This window comes from Eretmochelys imbricata, chromosome 4 (genome assembly GCF_965152235.1).
Source record: "Eretmochelys imbricata isolate rEreImb1 chromosome 4, rEreImb1.hap1, whole genome shotgun sequence".
In the NCBI taxonomy this organism is placed as follows: Eukaryota; Metazoa; Chordata; order Testudines; family Cheloniidae; genus Eretmochelys; species Eretmochelys imbricata.
In genome coordinates, this window is record NC_135575.1 from 137977190 (window position 1) to 137993688 (window position 16499).

Sequence of the window (16499 nt, forward strand, 5' to 3'; positions counted from 1 at the left end):
GGAAGAGCCATGTGCCTGTACTTTGGGTTTGGCAGCAGTTTTTATTTCAGTCACTTCTTCACATTCATGCTGAACAAAAGGGGATGTTGATGTTTAGGATGTTTTTGGGTGAATAAAGAAATGAGGAGGATATTGCAAACTGCCGGGGGTGAATTCCCCTCCTGCACAGGGGCCAGTGTGAGGGTGCTGCTGGTGGCTTGTCCCGAATCATAGAATCATAGAATATCAGGGTTGGAAGGGACCCCAGAAGGTCATCTAGTCCAACCCCCTGCTCGAAGCAGGACCAATTCCCAGTTAAATCATCCCAGCCAGGGCTTTGTCAAGCCTGACCTTAAAAACCTCTAAGGAAGGAGATTCTACCACCTCCCTAGCTAACGCATTCCAGTGTTTCACCACCCTCATAGTGAAAAAGTTTTTCCTAATATCCAATTTAAACCTCCCCCACTGCAACTTGAGACCATTACTCCTCGTTCTGTCATCTGCTACCATTGAGAACAGTCTAGAGCCATCCTCTTTGGAACCCCCTTTCAGGTAGTTGAAAGCAGCTATCAAATCCCTCCTCATTCTTCTCTCCTGCAGACTAAACAATCCCAGTTCCCTCAGCCTCTCCTCATAAGTCATGTGTTCTAGACCCCTAATCATTTTTGTTGCACACCCCAATAGAAAAAGCAAAGCAGCCAAGACACACAATAAGAAAGTTTTACCCAGCTGTGACCCTAAGAGCCCCTCAGTGCCAATTAGCAGAGAGCACCCCCATTTTGTAACTCGCATCAACTCTGACATACGCATTGCCCCAACACACTGTTGTCATAATATGTAGCTCAAAAGTGCCATGTAAAGTACCCGCTGTCATGTGATGGATGTATGGGTTGTGTATAAAGAGTTACAGATGTGTGCTAGAAACATGTTCTCAAAATGTGTTTGGGACGCAGTGCACAAAGGGGTGTGTATTACCTGTCTGACCAGCTAGACTTCAGGCAGAGGACAATGAAAGTACATTTACATGTAAGGTAAAGAAAGCCATCCAGATAAACAAATAGAGGAGAAGACTGTTCAACAATCATGCTGGGAGGCAGAATATGCACCCCAGGAAGACTTCCTGCCTCTTGTGGCAGAGAAAATGGATTTTGGGTAATACAAGGGGAGGAAAAAGACTTTTTAGTGACCCATCACTGTGGGGACATAAAGGGACGGCAGCCTGTGAAAGTTGGATTCCCTAGTCTGGAGGGCTAGGGATGCTGGTAACTTCATATAGGGAAGAAAACTGCTTTGGCAAAGATGGTAACTTGCTAAAATTAGTTGCTATCAAGTGTGTTTTGTGTTATTTGTAACTACACCTCTCTCTTTTATACTTGCTTAGTATCCCTTAAATCTCTGTTCTTTGTTAATAAACTTCTCCCTAGTTTTACTATAAACCAGCTCACTGCTATCCTATTGAAGTAAGTGTGAGTCTTCAGCAAACCTAACCAGCTGACATGCATGCTGTCTCTTTGGAGGCAGCGGATTTAGTAATTTCTGTGAGCATCCAGCAAGAGGGACTAGATGCTGCAGGGAGACGTCTCCGGGGAACTGCAATTCACTGATTGTTACCTGCAAGGCAAGGTTTAGCCTGGCAGAGTTTCAAGGGGTTTGCTAGTGAAGCGGGCGGGCTGGTGTGGCAGGGAGCTGACACACGGGCTAATCTCTGCTGAAGCAGGGGGGTAACTCTGTGGCTTACGGTTCTGGCTGTCCTGAGCGGAATGTCACGCCAACATACAGAACATTGAAACGTGTCGGGAGCTAGACCCAGTTTGTTGAACAGCCCCAGAACTTCACTCTGCTCCATGGAGCAAGAAGCCAGCGAGGCTGAGAGTCCTGGGATGACGCTGAGCAAAGGGAAGTGTAAGTTATCCGGACAAATTCTCTACCCGTGAAATCTGGTTAATTATGGCAACCCCATGACCTGGCTCACGTTGAACCTGACTCGATGAGAGAATGAATATGTAGTAGAGAGTGATTCTGCACAGCTGTAGGGTTCGGTGGCCCTAACGAGGCTTTTTGCTGCCTCCTATTTGTGTGATTCACTAGATATACACCTGGCTAATCATCCTGTGGGATGAGAGCTCTTTAACTGTAAGATTATGTATTAATTGTGTTGTGAGGGTGCTTGCAGCCTGAGACCCACTGAACTGACTTCTCTGTCTCTCCAGCTTTGGGAGCTATACGTGACAGGGCAATCAGTAGATAATGTGGCATTATGCACTTCCAGGCACTAGAATCTCAATGTCGGGTCCCTGACGTTTTGAAAGGGCTGTGTTGCTCTAGTCCAGAAGCCTCTGTGGTTTGCTGTGTGATGCAGGTGTGGTTTGCTCAGATGAAAGACCTATCTCTCTGCTTTGCTTGCAAAAAATATGCAAGGCATTAAAGAAAAGTAACCAGTGAGATAACTTCTGCTCTCAGGTACACTGGTATACCTATAGATGAACTCTGCTGAAATCAGCGAGCCTGATTCTGACCTCTCATGGGTATAAATGCAGACTAACTCAATTGAGTCGATGGGTCAGATTCTGATCCTGGTGTTAATGTATTGTGGTCGTGTCTAGCAGCCCCCACGCCATTGCGCTAGGCACTGTACACATAATCTTCAGACAGTGTGGGGTATTGTCTCCCTCTGGTGGCTGGCTCACATGAGAGGTTTGAGTCTATAATTGCTACCAGTTTGGGGAATTTGGGCCAGGGTTTTAAAGGTATTTAGGCACCTAAAGGGGCAGCCAGGTACCTGGTGGAGTTTTCAAAAGCACCTAGGTGTGGATCTCCCATTGATTTCAATCTTCAGCCACCTCGATACCTTTCAGACTCTAACCTTGTGTCCTCCAGTTCTGTTTGTAGCTGCCAAGGCCTTTCGCTCTGAAGGACGTGGATCCGAATCCCACTGCCACCAAAGTGGGGTTGGTTATAGGGGTCCTTAACGGAGCAAAGCTCTGTGTAAATGTGAGTGTGTAACACTGACAGACCCCAGTTGTCGGCGGGCGGGATCAAACCTGGGACCTCAGTGCATGAGCCTCTACTACATGAGCTAAAAGCCATATGGCACTTAGTTAAGGCTAGAGAGCAGACCCATTAATCTCTAAGTGATCTCGGTGCCACTAGATGGGACAGAACACCACACCCAGGCCGTGTGTGGGTTACACGTGCTATAGATGTACGTCACAAGCTCTGCTTCCAAGAAGACTCCATGGAGTCCAGTAGAGATGTCTCCCTGCAGACACGAATTGCCTGGCTATTTAGGCACCAAACTCCCATGGGAATCCCTGCGAGTTAGGTGCCTAAATAGCATTGAGGATTTGGGCCTGAGATGCTGTGGTGGTGGGTGCTGTGGCAATCCCCGATCGAGACCGAAGGGGCACACGCAAGCCGTGGGACGAGGAGAGGAAAGGCCATTAGCAGATGGAGGAGGAGGGGTTGCTTCAAGAGGTGTCATGGATTCCCAGGCCAGAGGGGACCATGGTGCTCCTCTAGGCTGCCTTCCTGTGCAGCACTGGGAGGAGAACGCTCCTGAAATAAACAGGTGGGCTCTCAGGAGGGACCTGAGGGAGAGGGCAGGGGAGAGGAGGAGCTGGAGGTGGAGAAGCCATGAATAGTAAAGAGCTGGAGAGCGAGGGCTAGATGGGTCAGAGGGAGGGGAATGAGAGACGAGCTCTAAGCAAAAACGGGGTGCTTGGCTGGACTCCACTGAGTGATCAGAAGCCAGCCCCCTTATTATCCAGTGAAGGGGGCTATTTCGTATGCCTTCCTCAGGAACCCGTTCGCTTCACTGTAACTCCAGGCAATGGAGATTAATCCCTTGCTGGCTGCTTTGCTGGCCTCCCTCCGCTCCCAAGCCTCTTGATCTGCCATTTATTTGCTTAGCAGGTCAGAGAAATGGGCTCAACTAATTCCCTTGCTAGTGCCCTCTCTCCCTCTGCTCTGGCCATGCTGACATGCCCAATATTCTCCGCCCTCCACTGTTCCCTCTAAGGGGTGTGCACGCACATAGATCCTAAACCTGCGCACATGGCAAAACACGGCACGCCCAACAATTTGCACAGAAGCCCAACAATTTGCACAGAAGCCCAACAATTTGCACAGAAGCCCAACAATTTGCACAGAAGAAATTTTTTGCGCACACGGCCCGTCAAAAATTAGAGGGAACATTGCCATCCGCAGCAAAAGCGGTGACACAATCTCTGAAATCTCACTTCCCGGCCCTGCCTCTCCCAGCCCAGGTTGCTCTGACCACGGGGTGTTTCAAACAGAATGGTGCATCAAATGAGCCAGCGTGCTTTATGTGATTCTCATTGCAAATTCCCGGTCGGAGAGGCAGCACAATGAGACTAGAGAAGCCTGCAGAATGCCGTGCTCTCTGCATTCAGGAACATGTTTCCCAGCCGCTTTCCCCTTTTGGGCTGTCTGACTGCCACTCAGCTGAACTATGGTCTTATCAGAGCGACGTGGTCTGAGCATGGGTCCGGGAGCCAGGAACTCCTGAACTAGGCTCCTGAGTCTGATGCTGACTCCCTCCGCAAGTCACTAAGGATGAGAGGGTGAAATCTGCGTAGGGGTGATGCACGCCAGGGACAGCTCAGCAGAGCACGGTCTCCCCAGGAGCTCCCAGGTTTGCATGAGGACTGTGCCAAAACTGAGCTACTTTTGGACAAGCTGCCCCCTCCGTGCCACTGCCCTGACCCGAGGGGGCACTAGGAGGGAGCAGGGTCTGTGGTTGTTACTAGCCACCACAGGGGGTGCAGTAGGGTGTGACACTCTATGTGCACTCACGGCAAGTCCAAACTCAACATGGCTCTTAACCGCTTTGCCTCAGTTTCCCCATCTGCACAGCGCGACTCGCTAGCTTGCCTGTGAGGATTCGCTGGTGAAGAGGGGGAGAAGCTGCTAGCTACACAAGGGCAATCTGGGTGCTGCAGGGGGTTCATTGCACAGGGCTCATGGGAATCTGTTCTTTGGCAGGGTCACAACCCTGAACTTTGGGCGGCCGGCTCCAGTGCCCTGGGAGACTCAAAAGAGAAAGGTGTAAAACTGCAGCGTTTCATGTTTTCCACCCCAAGCCCCAAAGCAGCCCTGGGCTCCTGGGAAATGTGTTCCCAGCCTCACGGGAGCTGGATGGGGGTCTGCTGGAACAGCCAGTCCCTCCCCTGCCAAGGCAGGGCTCTTCTCCTCCCTGTGCCTTGTTTCCAGTGTCCCGACTGATGTGGCTTCCATTGCTTCCCTCAGGAAGTGTCTCCCCAGCCCGCGCTCTCACGGTCACAAGGGCTCAGCCCCTCTGGCCTGAGATCTGGGTTTGTCACGAAACTGGAAACCAGGTGACATGTGCTTCCAGTGCTACACATGGGCCAGCCAAGCTCTGCTCTGAGCTCCAGGATGGCTGCAGCCAACAAGGGTCTGACAGAGCACCCCCACCCCCATGGTCAGACTCCCAATGAACTCCCAAGGGAGCCCCTGCACAGAGCAGCGTCAGAGCCGGGCCCTTAGCTTTGCTAGCTGAGCAGGACTTGCCTGTGGGGAGGAGCCGTAGCTGCCCCAGAATTCAATGTCTGAGCCCCGGGCACAAACCCCAGGGCTTGGTCTGGCTCTGTGGCTGTCTGGCTTTGCAAGCCTGAATGACAGAAGGGTTTTACCCTGTATGAAAACCAGCCAGGGGCGCTCCTATCCAGGGGCGCGTCTGCCAGCAAGTCGAGCATCTGCGTCTTTACGCTCGTGCTTATTACTGCGCACGGTAGGCGACCATCAGCTCTAAGGGTGCTGCCTGTCATGGCTTCCATGGTGTATGGGATGGTGCAGTGCATCACAGCCAGACTTCGCAGGGGCTTGTCATGTAAGTTAAAGTCTTTGTAATCGTTTCACCCAGTTGAATTGTTGACTTAAAAAGCCCCAAATTCATTCATTCGACCCATGGACCTACAGGATCCGTCCATCCGTTCTAGGTACCGTCACCGCAGAGTGTGAGCCCCTCAGCGCAGAGGACTCTGTAAATACAGTAAACGAGATGCTGCTCTCTTTAGTGCCAACTGGACAGCAAGAAACCCAGAGCGTTAAATCAGGCACCCACATTGGTGCACTGCCCTGTGCAAACCACCCCACTGCTTTTCCTGGAGGATGTCCTCTAGGCCAGTGGTTCTCACCTTTTTGGGCTCAGGACCCGTTGGTAAGTGTTGATGACCTGTTGCCACCCAGTAAATAGTCTGGGGCTCTGGAGTGGGTTTGGTTGGATCCTGCCCCCTGGCAGGGGGTTGGGCTCTGCCCAGCACTCACCCCGCAATGGCGGCTCCTATAGCCCCCGTGCTGTGGGGCTGGCTGGGCTTGACTCTCTGCTCTGGGCATCACGACCTCTGGGGCTGCAGCGCTGCTCAGGTTTGGCCCTGCACCCCTGCCTGTGCCAAAGGTGTGTGAGTGGAGTTGTGACCTGGCTCGTGGGGTTGCGGTGCCGCTCACTCAGATTCGGCCTATCCACACTCCCGTTGTCATGGCGGCTGGGCCAAACCTGAGTGGCTCCGGGACCCCACAGGCTGCAGTGCCTGGAGCAGGGAGCTGTGCCCAGCCAGCCTTGTGGGGCAGGAGCCTCAGGAACGGTCACGTGACCCTTTGAAACATTCTGGTGACCCAATTTTGGCTCCCGACCCACAGGTGGAGAAACCCTGCTCTAGGCAATAGAAGAGCATCAGTAACAGGCTGGCTGGTGCAATTACTTTAAATCACTCGGGAAAGCTGTTTGATACCCGGTTAGCAGGGCTGGTGAACCTTGGTTCAAGTTGTGCTGAAGTCATTTGGGCCAGATCCTCAGCTGGTGTCAATCAACCTAGCTCCACGGCAGCGCTAGGCTGATTGACACCCGTGGAGTACCTGGCCCAATAGACGTTGGATTTGCTTGTACCCAGGATTGACCTTACAGCCCCTGGGGGAAACTCTGCCCAGCCAATGGGGTTGCTTGGATGCAAATATGGGCAGAATTGGACCTGGCAAAGCAATTACCTCTTTCATAGGGGTTGTGTGAAGTTGCAGGGGTATAAATCCAAAGTGATTTCAGTGGGGTTACTCCCGATTTACACAGGTGTAGCCTGGAGCAGAGTTTGGCCCTGAGGCTGTATCTTGCAGCAGAGAACGCTCAGAGCCAGAGTCAGGTTTCAGCATCGGGGGGCTGATGCCATCCTTATGGAGTTCATATGCGATGGGGGTGGGGGAGGAGAACAGATCAAGTCCTGGCACTCAGCTGGGTCCCGTGGCAGACTGTCTGGAGAGGCAGAGAACAGACAGTTCACCCTCTTGCATTGGGTTCATCCTCCCTCAAGGTCTGGTTGTTACTGGTGGAATCAGGGACCTTCCTGGCTTGCCCCTCACAGGGCTGGGAGGAGATTGTTAAGGCAATGTGAGAATTTTGTCTGAGGTCTTGGGAGCTGGCCCTGTGGCTTCGAGCCTGCTGAACCTATCCGCTGATTATTAATATCTTCCCAAGAGCTAATTATGGGAGGAAGGCTGGTTTAATGGACAGGGCAGTAGCATGGGACACACAAGACCTGTGTTCAGTTCCTGGCTCTGCTGCAAATGATCCTTGGGCGCGTCCCTCAATTTACACAGTGCTGCCATCCAATGGAGATGATGCGTCCACATCTTGCAGGATAAAGCCTGCGAATGACAGTGACCCTGGTGGTCAGCTACTCCAGTGATGAGCGGTTGTATACAGAATCAAAAAAGGGGGCGGGGTAGGAATCTTATGGGGTAGTTTCCAAAGACAGTCTTTGGTGCCAACTGGAGTTAAAATGTCTTAGTGTCCAACGTCCAGTGGATAACATTTTTAAAAGCTTTTAAGTGAGTTAGGTACCTAAATCCCAGTTTCAAAAGGCACTTCGGAGGCCAAGTCTCACTGAAAGTCAATGGGACTTACCGTCACCGAAGCTTATGTCTACCCAGCAAGCAGAAACCAGCAGCAGTGCGTCTTGGAGCCCGGACCTACAGGTTAGTACTTGTGCTATGGTGCTAATAACAGCCGTGTCGATGTTTGGCTCAGGCTGCAGCTCCGGCTCTGAAACCTGCCCAGAGGGGTGAGGTTGGGAGCCTGAGTCTGAACATCTGCAGGGCTATTTTTAGTGCTGCGGTGCAAGGCCTGTGAGCCCGAGCCTGTTGACCTGGGCTCCGAGACTTGCTGCCTTGGGTTTCTGCTTGTCATGTAGACGTACCGACAGGTGGTCAGGAACCTTTGAAAACTTCACCCACACCACTCTCTGCAGCTAGCCTGCCCTGCGGGGGTGCTTCCATCAGACACCCCAAGCTGTGCAGAATTGTCCTCAGACAGAACTCCCATGGGAGTCTTCTGGGAAACTCCTGTGCTGCCGGGAGTGATCCTCTAAGTCAGTGCTCCGGGGCGGGGCCTGCTGAAGGTTTGTACCCCGTGAGGTCTGGTTTCTGCCTGCAGTGTACATCTGAACTGTCTGCTGCCTCTCTTAGTCGGGGGAACTTGGCAAAGGCTTTTGGAAGATCTGAATAGTGATGTCACATGTGGTGCTCCTTCTCCCCTCCACTGAATGAGGAGGGGCTGCTGAGCCATAGAGGGCCAGATTGCTGAGTGCTCAGCGCCCCCCAGCTTCTCTAAAGAGCTCAGCTCCCGCTGTGACATTGATGGGCAGATCTTCAAATGAGCTCTGCACCCAAAGTCCTGAGCTCTTGCAGATCTAGCCCCTGGTGCCGAAGACTTCAGTGCAAATGACACAGGACAAAGTTGAATAGCACAGTGCAATAAAAGACTTTATTGGCCACATATTTACAATGCTCTCAAAGGGCTGTTCCTTTACATCTCGTAAGGGTTTTCTGAGGTGCTGCGGCATGTAAGCAACATACTCGCTGTTAGACTCATCTCTGATCTTGCTTCTTTCCCTCAGTAGAACTGGTGCTTCCCCTGTTGCTGCCTGTTCGCCAAATGCATCAGCTTGAGCAGGAGGTCACTCGCCGAGCCATCCAGCACAGTCAGGTTCTTCTCTGAGGGCTCTCGACTTCTGTCACTATCGTCATCCAGGCAAATGGTATCCATGGTGCAGCTCTCTTTGACACAAGAAAAGAAACCAAAGTGTTATCACTGATGTTACATGAAGCAGTGGGTTCCAGGGACTGGTGTCATAGGCTGTGATTCCATGTACTTTCTTAAACAGAAGGGACTTATTAAACAGAAAAGCTACACCTACAGCCACAAGAAGACTTCCACGGAGCTTATGTTCCAGCTTTGTCTCCCTTGTTTACCAGAGACCACAACCTGTCTGGAACTCACTACAGCAAACAGAGACATCGTGGATGAATAACATATTGCCAGCAAATACATTACAAATGGAGGTTGGAAGTGGGGAACCCAAAATTCCTGAGTTGTAATCTTAGCTCTGACATTGACATGCTATGTAGACTTGGGCAAACCAGTTTCCCCATCTGGGAGATCGGGATTATAGTAATACTTTTACAACCCTACCTTTGAGTCTGGTGAGCTCTTTAGTTAATGCTCGTAAAGAGCTTTGAAGATAGAAAGTGTCATATAAGCCATAGGCTTTTGTGTTGAGTCAAATCCTTACTCCTGCAAAATGCCTATTGAGGTCAGTTACTCAGCAACCCCTCCGCCCCACCGGGGAAGTCAATAGGAGTTTGTCCTGATTCATGACTGAGCAAAAACTAAAGATGTCAGGCAGGTTTGGTCCATTATTGTTACTTGTATTTCCAGAAATGGTCCAATCCAAGAGTCAAATAGCTGACATTCTGGATCATACCATCTCTTTCATTATCCTGCTGCTGATGGTGGCCAATTCCCCATCTCTAAGTGGGGCTAACAGCACTTCCTTACATCACAGAGTAGGGTGTTATGAGGATAAGTACATTAAACATTGTGAGGGGCTCAGCTACTACAGAAACGGGGCCAGTGCAGTACCCAGGAGAGGAGATGATCCACTAAGCAAAGGCTGTTACTATTTGAGGTGCCTCCTCTCTCCATTGTATTTGTTCTGAGTAGGGGGGTACGCCTCTATTACCATCATTGCAGCAAACGCCGGGAGCAGCGCATCTCCCTCCTGAGCTGCAGGCTTTCCCGCCGGCTTCGCAAGGGGAAGGCAGGTAGTTTTCTTCCACGCAGCGCAGGGTTTCGGAAGTGCCCACGTAGCAGCCGAGCTCCTCTCCGCAGCAGATGTTGGGGCCAAAGCAGTTCCCTCTGTTCCCGGGGCCACAGGGTATGCACTGGGAAGACAGGAGACAGATCAGCCTGCCAGGGGCTGCATGGGGAATGGGGGGAGGCTCATTCTCAGGGAACAGCGAAACCCCTCATGCATGGTATAAGCACGGGGCCTGATCTCACCACTGGGAATCAGAGGTGAGTCCATGGAGTAACCAGCCAGGAGAATCGGGTGCATGACACTGTTATAACCAGTGAGCCAGGTCTGAAGGTTGTGAGCCAGGTCCTGCTCCCCATTGAAATAAATGGCAAAATTCCCATTGTGTTGAATGGTGGTTAATTCTTAGCTGATTTTATGGGCCAAATCCTTCAGCAGGCGTTTAACCTGAGCTAGGAGGCAGGACTGAGTCTTTGAGATCAACCCTAAAACCAGCTGCATGGTCACACATTTTCCCTCTCCCTCTCCACCTGTTGCAGGTAAGGCCTCTATGCAATGAAAGAGCCCATAAGAGTGGGTGTGTCCCGAAGAACTGCACCCAGTTAATTACATCCTGCCTCCCTGAGCGCCCCCTGCAGCTTCAATTGGAGCTGATATTCTGCTTTAGGTGCTGTGCTGTTAACAAACTCCCTCCACCCCTTCATGTTTGTATCCCATGCCCATCACTGCAGTATCTGGGCACTTATTCCATTTACTAGATATCTGCATTTCAATAGTGGGCGAACTGAGCCATATATACCTACCTCATCAGGTATTTATAAAACCGACAAATACTTTAAGCATAATATTCGTCCTCCCCTGAAGTAAAATGCAGCTTTCTCAATGGAGGACACATCCCTGTAAGGTTACCAATGTAGGGGACAATCATTTTCAGTTGATAGAATAGCAGCTGGGTTCAGATCTTTCCATGGAAGATGATGCTATAAGTTAACTTATTTTTTTGAGCAGAAGGATGAGCTTATTCACTATCTCAAACCCTGGAAGTAAGTGCAGGGGTTTAAATATTCTGTGGCTCCCAGCGGTTTAGATAAGCGCTTGGCATTAGCAGTCATCGTTTTTGTCCAAAAACCAGGAGACAGAAATGGCCTTACTGGATTGTCTGCTCTTTCCCTTGTTGGCAATGCCAGATTGTGCCTCCTTTTGTTCAGTCTTGTTTTAAAGATCTCCTACAATTTGCCTTCCACCATATTATATGGAAGACAATGTCATTCATGGATGGTGGTGGCTCTCTTGCAAAGATGCCTTCAAGCCTTAAAGGAATTAGAGCCAAGCTGTAGAATGATGTTGCTTTCAGGGCTACATCAATTCCGCTCCCATGTTTAGAAGGTCCTAGTCAAGGGAATTTCCTCCCCACTAGAATTTTCAATATGTTTGTTTATTGCATTATGGGGTAAAGAGGTACAAGTGCTCTTTTCAGTACAGCTCTGCTGAGACCAGCAATGGAATAGAGCATTCAGTTCTGGCCACCTCATTAACAGAAATATATTAATTAATTAGAAGCAGTTCAAAGAAGAGCAGCAAAAAGTGATCGGGGGCTGGAGGGACAGTCTTGGAAAGAAAGAGGGAAAGGGTTAAATATGGGTAGTCTGGCTAAGCAGTGACTAAGGGTGGGAGGGTAAGCATGATTCTACAAACATTGAAAGAGGTCAGTGTAACCAATCCTCGCACAGTGCATTTTGTGTGTGTCCACCCACTGGAGGATAACAACCTACTGCTATGAACAGTAACAGAGTTATCCCTTTAGCTCAAGTGCTAGAGATCAGTGCTGTAATGCTGAAGGTCTGGGTTGCAACCTGGCTGATGACCTCTGGGAGGGATGGGGGTCATTACATTCAAGCGGGTGAGAGGAATTACTTGGGATAGTACAAAGGGGAATAGCTAGAAGTGATGGGGTCCCATTAAGAAAGAACATAGGAACTGCCAGATTGGATCAGACCCATGGTCCATCCAGCCCAGTATCCAGGCTCTGACTATGGCCAGTACCAGATGCTTCAGAAGAAGGTGCAAGAGCCCCATACTAGGCAGATGTGAGACAAGCTGCCCCCTGCATTAGGGCTCCTTCTAGTCTTTCCTAGAGATTGGCTTAACCCCTGCAGTATGGGGGTTAGTATCCCTTCCACAATGTACGTCATTAAGTATTTTAATACTGGATGTTCTTATTAGCCATATGAGAGAAGAGAGGACTTAAGATGAATAGCAAATAAAACAGCCTAACAGAAAGCTCACTTTGGCTCTGCAATTGCTTCCTAAGGGAAGGGGTAGCCTCTCCATCATAGAATCATAGAATATCAGGGTTGGAAGGGACCTCAGGAGGTCATCTGCTCAAAGCGGGACCAATCCCCAACTAAATCATCCCAGCCAGGGCTTTGTCAAACCTGACCTTAAAAACTTCTAAGGAAGGAGATTCCACCACCTCCCTAGGTAACACATTCCAGTGTTTCACCACCCTCCTAGTGAAAAAGTTTTTCCTAATATCCAACCTAAACCTCCCCAACTGCAACTTGAGACCATTACTCCTTGTTCTGTCATCCGCTACCACTGAGAACAGTCTAGATCCATCCTCTTCAAATCCTCTTTCAGGTAGTTGAAAGCAGCTATCAAATCCCCCCTCATTCTTCTCTTCCGCAGACTAAACAATCCCAGTTCCCTCAGCCTCTCTTCGTAAGTCATGTGTTCCAGTCCCCTAATCATTTTTGTTGCCCTCCGCTGGACGCTTTCCAATTTTTCCACATCCTTCTTGTAGTGTGGGGCCCAAAACTGGACACAGTACTCCAGATGAGGCCTCACCAATATCGAATAGAGGGGAACGATCACGTCCCTCGATCTGCTGGCAATGCCCCTATGTATACATCCCAAAATGCCATTGGCCTTCTTGGCAACAAGGGCACACTGTTGACTCATATCCAGCTTCTCGTCCACTGTAACCCCTAGGTCCTTTTCTGCAGAACTGCTGCCTAGCCACTTGGTCCCTAGTCTGTAGCGGTGCATGGGATTCTTCTGTCTTAAGTTCAGGACTCTGCACTTGTCCTTGTTGAACCTCATCAGATTTCTTTTGGCCCAATCCTCTAATTTGTCTAGGTCCCTCTGTATCCTATCCCTACCCTCCAGCATATCTACCTCTCCTCCCAGTTTAGTGTCATCTGCAAACTTGCTGAGGGTGCAATCCACACCATCCTCCAGATCATTTATGAAGATATTGAACAAAACTGGCCCGAGAACCGACCCTTGGGGCACTCCACTTGATACTGGCTGCCAACTAGACATGGAGCCATTGATCACTACCAGTCAGATTTAGCCAGGAGAGAAGGGTAGGGTGTGTTCAGTAGGGAACAAGTCTGTGTGGGCTGGTTGCCTAGAGCACTGGACTGGGCCTCAGGAGTCCTGGATTCAGTTCCTGGCTCTGCCACTGGCCTGGTAGATAACCTTGAGTGGGTCATATCACCTTTCTGTGCCTCAGTTTCCCCATCTGTAAAATGGGAATAATGACCGTGCCCTCCTTTGTAAAGCACTTTGAGATCTGCTGCTGATGAGTGATACATAAGAGCCAGGCATTATTATTAACTCCTGTGCTCTATAATCCATATAGCTCCAGCTCACAGTTAGCGTAGGAAGCTTACTGTGGACTTTTATATGAAGGGGTTATATTTTGCACACTCTCTTCAGGATAAAAGGGAAAGGCTACTCAGTGACGGGAGGCAATACAGGCCCATGCTGTGTATCTCTGTGTCAAAGGTCCCCTCATTTAATAACTGCCCACCAGCAGTGGGATCGTGGCTACGCACAAACCACAGGGGAAAGTAATTACTAAGGATAAGATTTTGTCACGGAGGTCACGGATTCGGTGACTTTCAGCGATCTCCATGACATTTTCTGCTTCAGCTTCAGCCCCGTGACTTGGGATGGCAAGGGGCCTGCAGCTGTCAGCCACTGCTGTCGGCAATGGGGGCTGGCGCCGGTAGTCTCTTTCACCCCCGGTCCGCTTCCCCCCTATTTTTAGTAAAAATCATAGATAGATTGTGGGCTTCCATGAATGTTTGTTTATTGCCCACATCCTGTCTGTGAGTTTTACTAAAAATAACTGTGACAAAATCTTAACCTTAGTAATTACACTTAGAAGCCACATCAGTCTAAAGCCAGCCACAGTGAAACCTATTGAAATGGAAAATTAAATTGTGGTCTAGAGATGTTTGCATTCAAATTTTGATCAGAAGGAACTGGTTTAAAAAGCTGATCACAGGCTCTAATTGGTTAGCATGGTGGCTCTGTCCATGGTGCTTAATTTGTTAGGTTCTTTAATGGCCCAAACACTTTTGGGACCAACTTTCCATAGGTGGACAAGCTACCATACATCAGAGACTTTGTCTAAAAATCAAGTCAGCCACAATAGGAAGAGACAATCCCATTAACTGTGGTTATTTTAAATCCTCTTGTTCTAACCTGCATGCCTACAAATTGATATATAAATTTCTCAGGTAACTGTTGTGTTCAGATCTGCTCAAAATGTGGTAGAACCAAAATGAAATGGTGTCAAACACTTTGCTACGACTGAAATGGTTTAAGAAAGTAACACAGTAGTGCCTCATGTAAATCAATGTGTGTTTCAAATGCACTGGTGCTATTACTTTTATGATATAGCCTTTCTTTCTGAAATTACCCTAAATACATTATTGGTACGTCACATTTGCATTGAGGGTGACATCCAGACTGCGTTGAAGTCAACGGCAAAATGTCCATTGACCAGAGTGGGGCCAGGATTTCACCCTAAGTACATTGGAAGGTCTGTAACTTAAAAGAAATTTCATCTGTTCGCTTTCCACAAGAAAATACAAGTCCTGGGTTCTTGGGGGTCAGATCCTTAGCTGGTGTTGTCATGCTCTATTGAAGATGATTTACACCAGCTGAGGATTTGGCTCTTTAAATGGGCTTCAGATGTCCTCTCTCTGCGAGTGCATTACTGAGGCTGTTACAACTAGCAACAGAGCAAACATTCTGTTCTTTAACCACAAGCCAAAAGAACTATTAAAGTTTGTGGAACAAGCTTGCATTGAAAGGGTGTTAGGTGGCAGAAGGAAATCACGAATGTCTGCTGTTCCTCTTTAGGAGGCACAGCCCCAGTTCCAGTGAAGTGCCCATCATTTTAGCACTTCCCTCCCATCGCCTCCAGTTTCCCAGTACAAAGAATTTCAGTCGATTTAAGGACTGGCTCCCTATTTTTCTCCCTAGCTTTTCTCTCTGCAGCTTCCAAGTAGGGGCCAAGGGTAGGGGGACTTAGAGGCACCTTTCCTAAATCTAAATAGAGATTCCCTCCCCACCCCCGTCTCTAAGAAGCGTCAATACAAAGCTCCTTTGCTCAAAGCAATGTAAGTTCATTTCTGTAAAGGAAGCAAGTTGGAGCAAGAACTAGGAGCTTTAGAAAATGCCAATCTGAGCTTCAGGCCAATGAGCTGAATCTAGCTGCCAGCCAGCGAGGAGTTTGCCCCTGTCCCTCTCACACCCAGAGCTCGAATAGAGTCTCCACATAGGAGTTTGCTGAACACACCCAGGACTGGAAGACAGTCCCTTGTGCCCAGAGTATTGAAGTACACTCACTCACTCACTCACTCACACACACACACATTGTATGGGAACACAGTTCACCACACAGTGAAGAATTAGTCCCACCCCACCCCACGCACACCGCAAGTAGCCCCTCTCGTACCTGTCTGAGCTCTGTGTTGGGCAAGGCTCTCTTTCCTCCTCGAGGGCAGTTCTGGATGTAGCAGGCTGAAGACAAGGCGAGAAGACAGAGGAAGGGGACTGGAAGCGAGGTTTCGGGCATCTTGAAGGGGGGCGCCAGGCTCTCACTTGCACAGAGAGAAGCTTTGTTTGCTTTCCAGCCTCCTGTTTGCATCTGGCTCCTTTCTGGACCAGCTGCCTATTTATACCCCTCCTGGTGCCGACGTAACGCCTTTCTTGGCCTTTGTCACCACTGCCAGGGGGAGGGGGCTTTTTTTTTTAAACCTCTTTCCCAAACTAGACTCAAAGTAAATCCTGTAATTGAGGTGATTCAGTGCAGAAGCACAAACAGCCAGACTGGGCTCAACAGCTCCTCTGAGACTTAGCTGGGTGCTGATGAATAATTCTTCCTTCCAGCCCAATGCGAAAGCCCAGCAGGGAACCTGGGAACAGGTGGGGGGGGGGAGGGGTAGCAGGGTGGGGATGGGGGGCTTGGGTGTCTGGGTCTGATTCTGATCTCACTCACCTCTGTGCTATTCCAGAGTGACTCCACTGATGCCAATGGATCATCCTGGGAACACAAGGAGAACCGGCCCCAGCCATTTCCTCCGGAGCGGCACG

At 49.6% G+C, this 16499-nt stretch overlaps 1 protein-coding gene across 1 annotated transcript; it reads right to left on the reverse strand.

The window, feature by feature from the left end:
* Nucleotides 1–8784: 8784 nt before the first annotated feature.
* Nucleotides 8785–15996, reverse strand: LOC144263726 (vasotocin-neurophysin VT-like). The gene is made up of 3 exons (XM_077814698.1): nt 15862–15996; nt 10029–10230; nt 8785–9063 (listed from the first exon to the last, which is right to left on the reverse strand). The coding sequence occupies exons 1-3, from the start codon at nt 15979–15981 to the stop codon at nt 8900–8902; spliced, it is 486 nt and encodes a 161-aa protein (XP_077670824.1). The 5' UTR covers nt 15982–15996; the 3' UTR covers nt 8785–8899.
* Between the last annotated feature and the right edge of the window lie 503 nt (nt 15997–16499).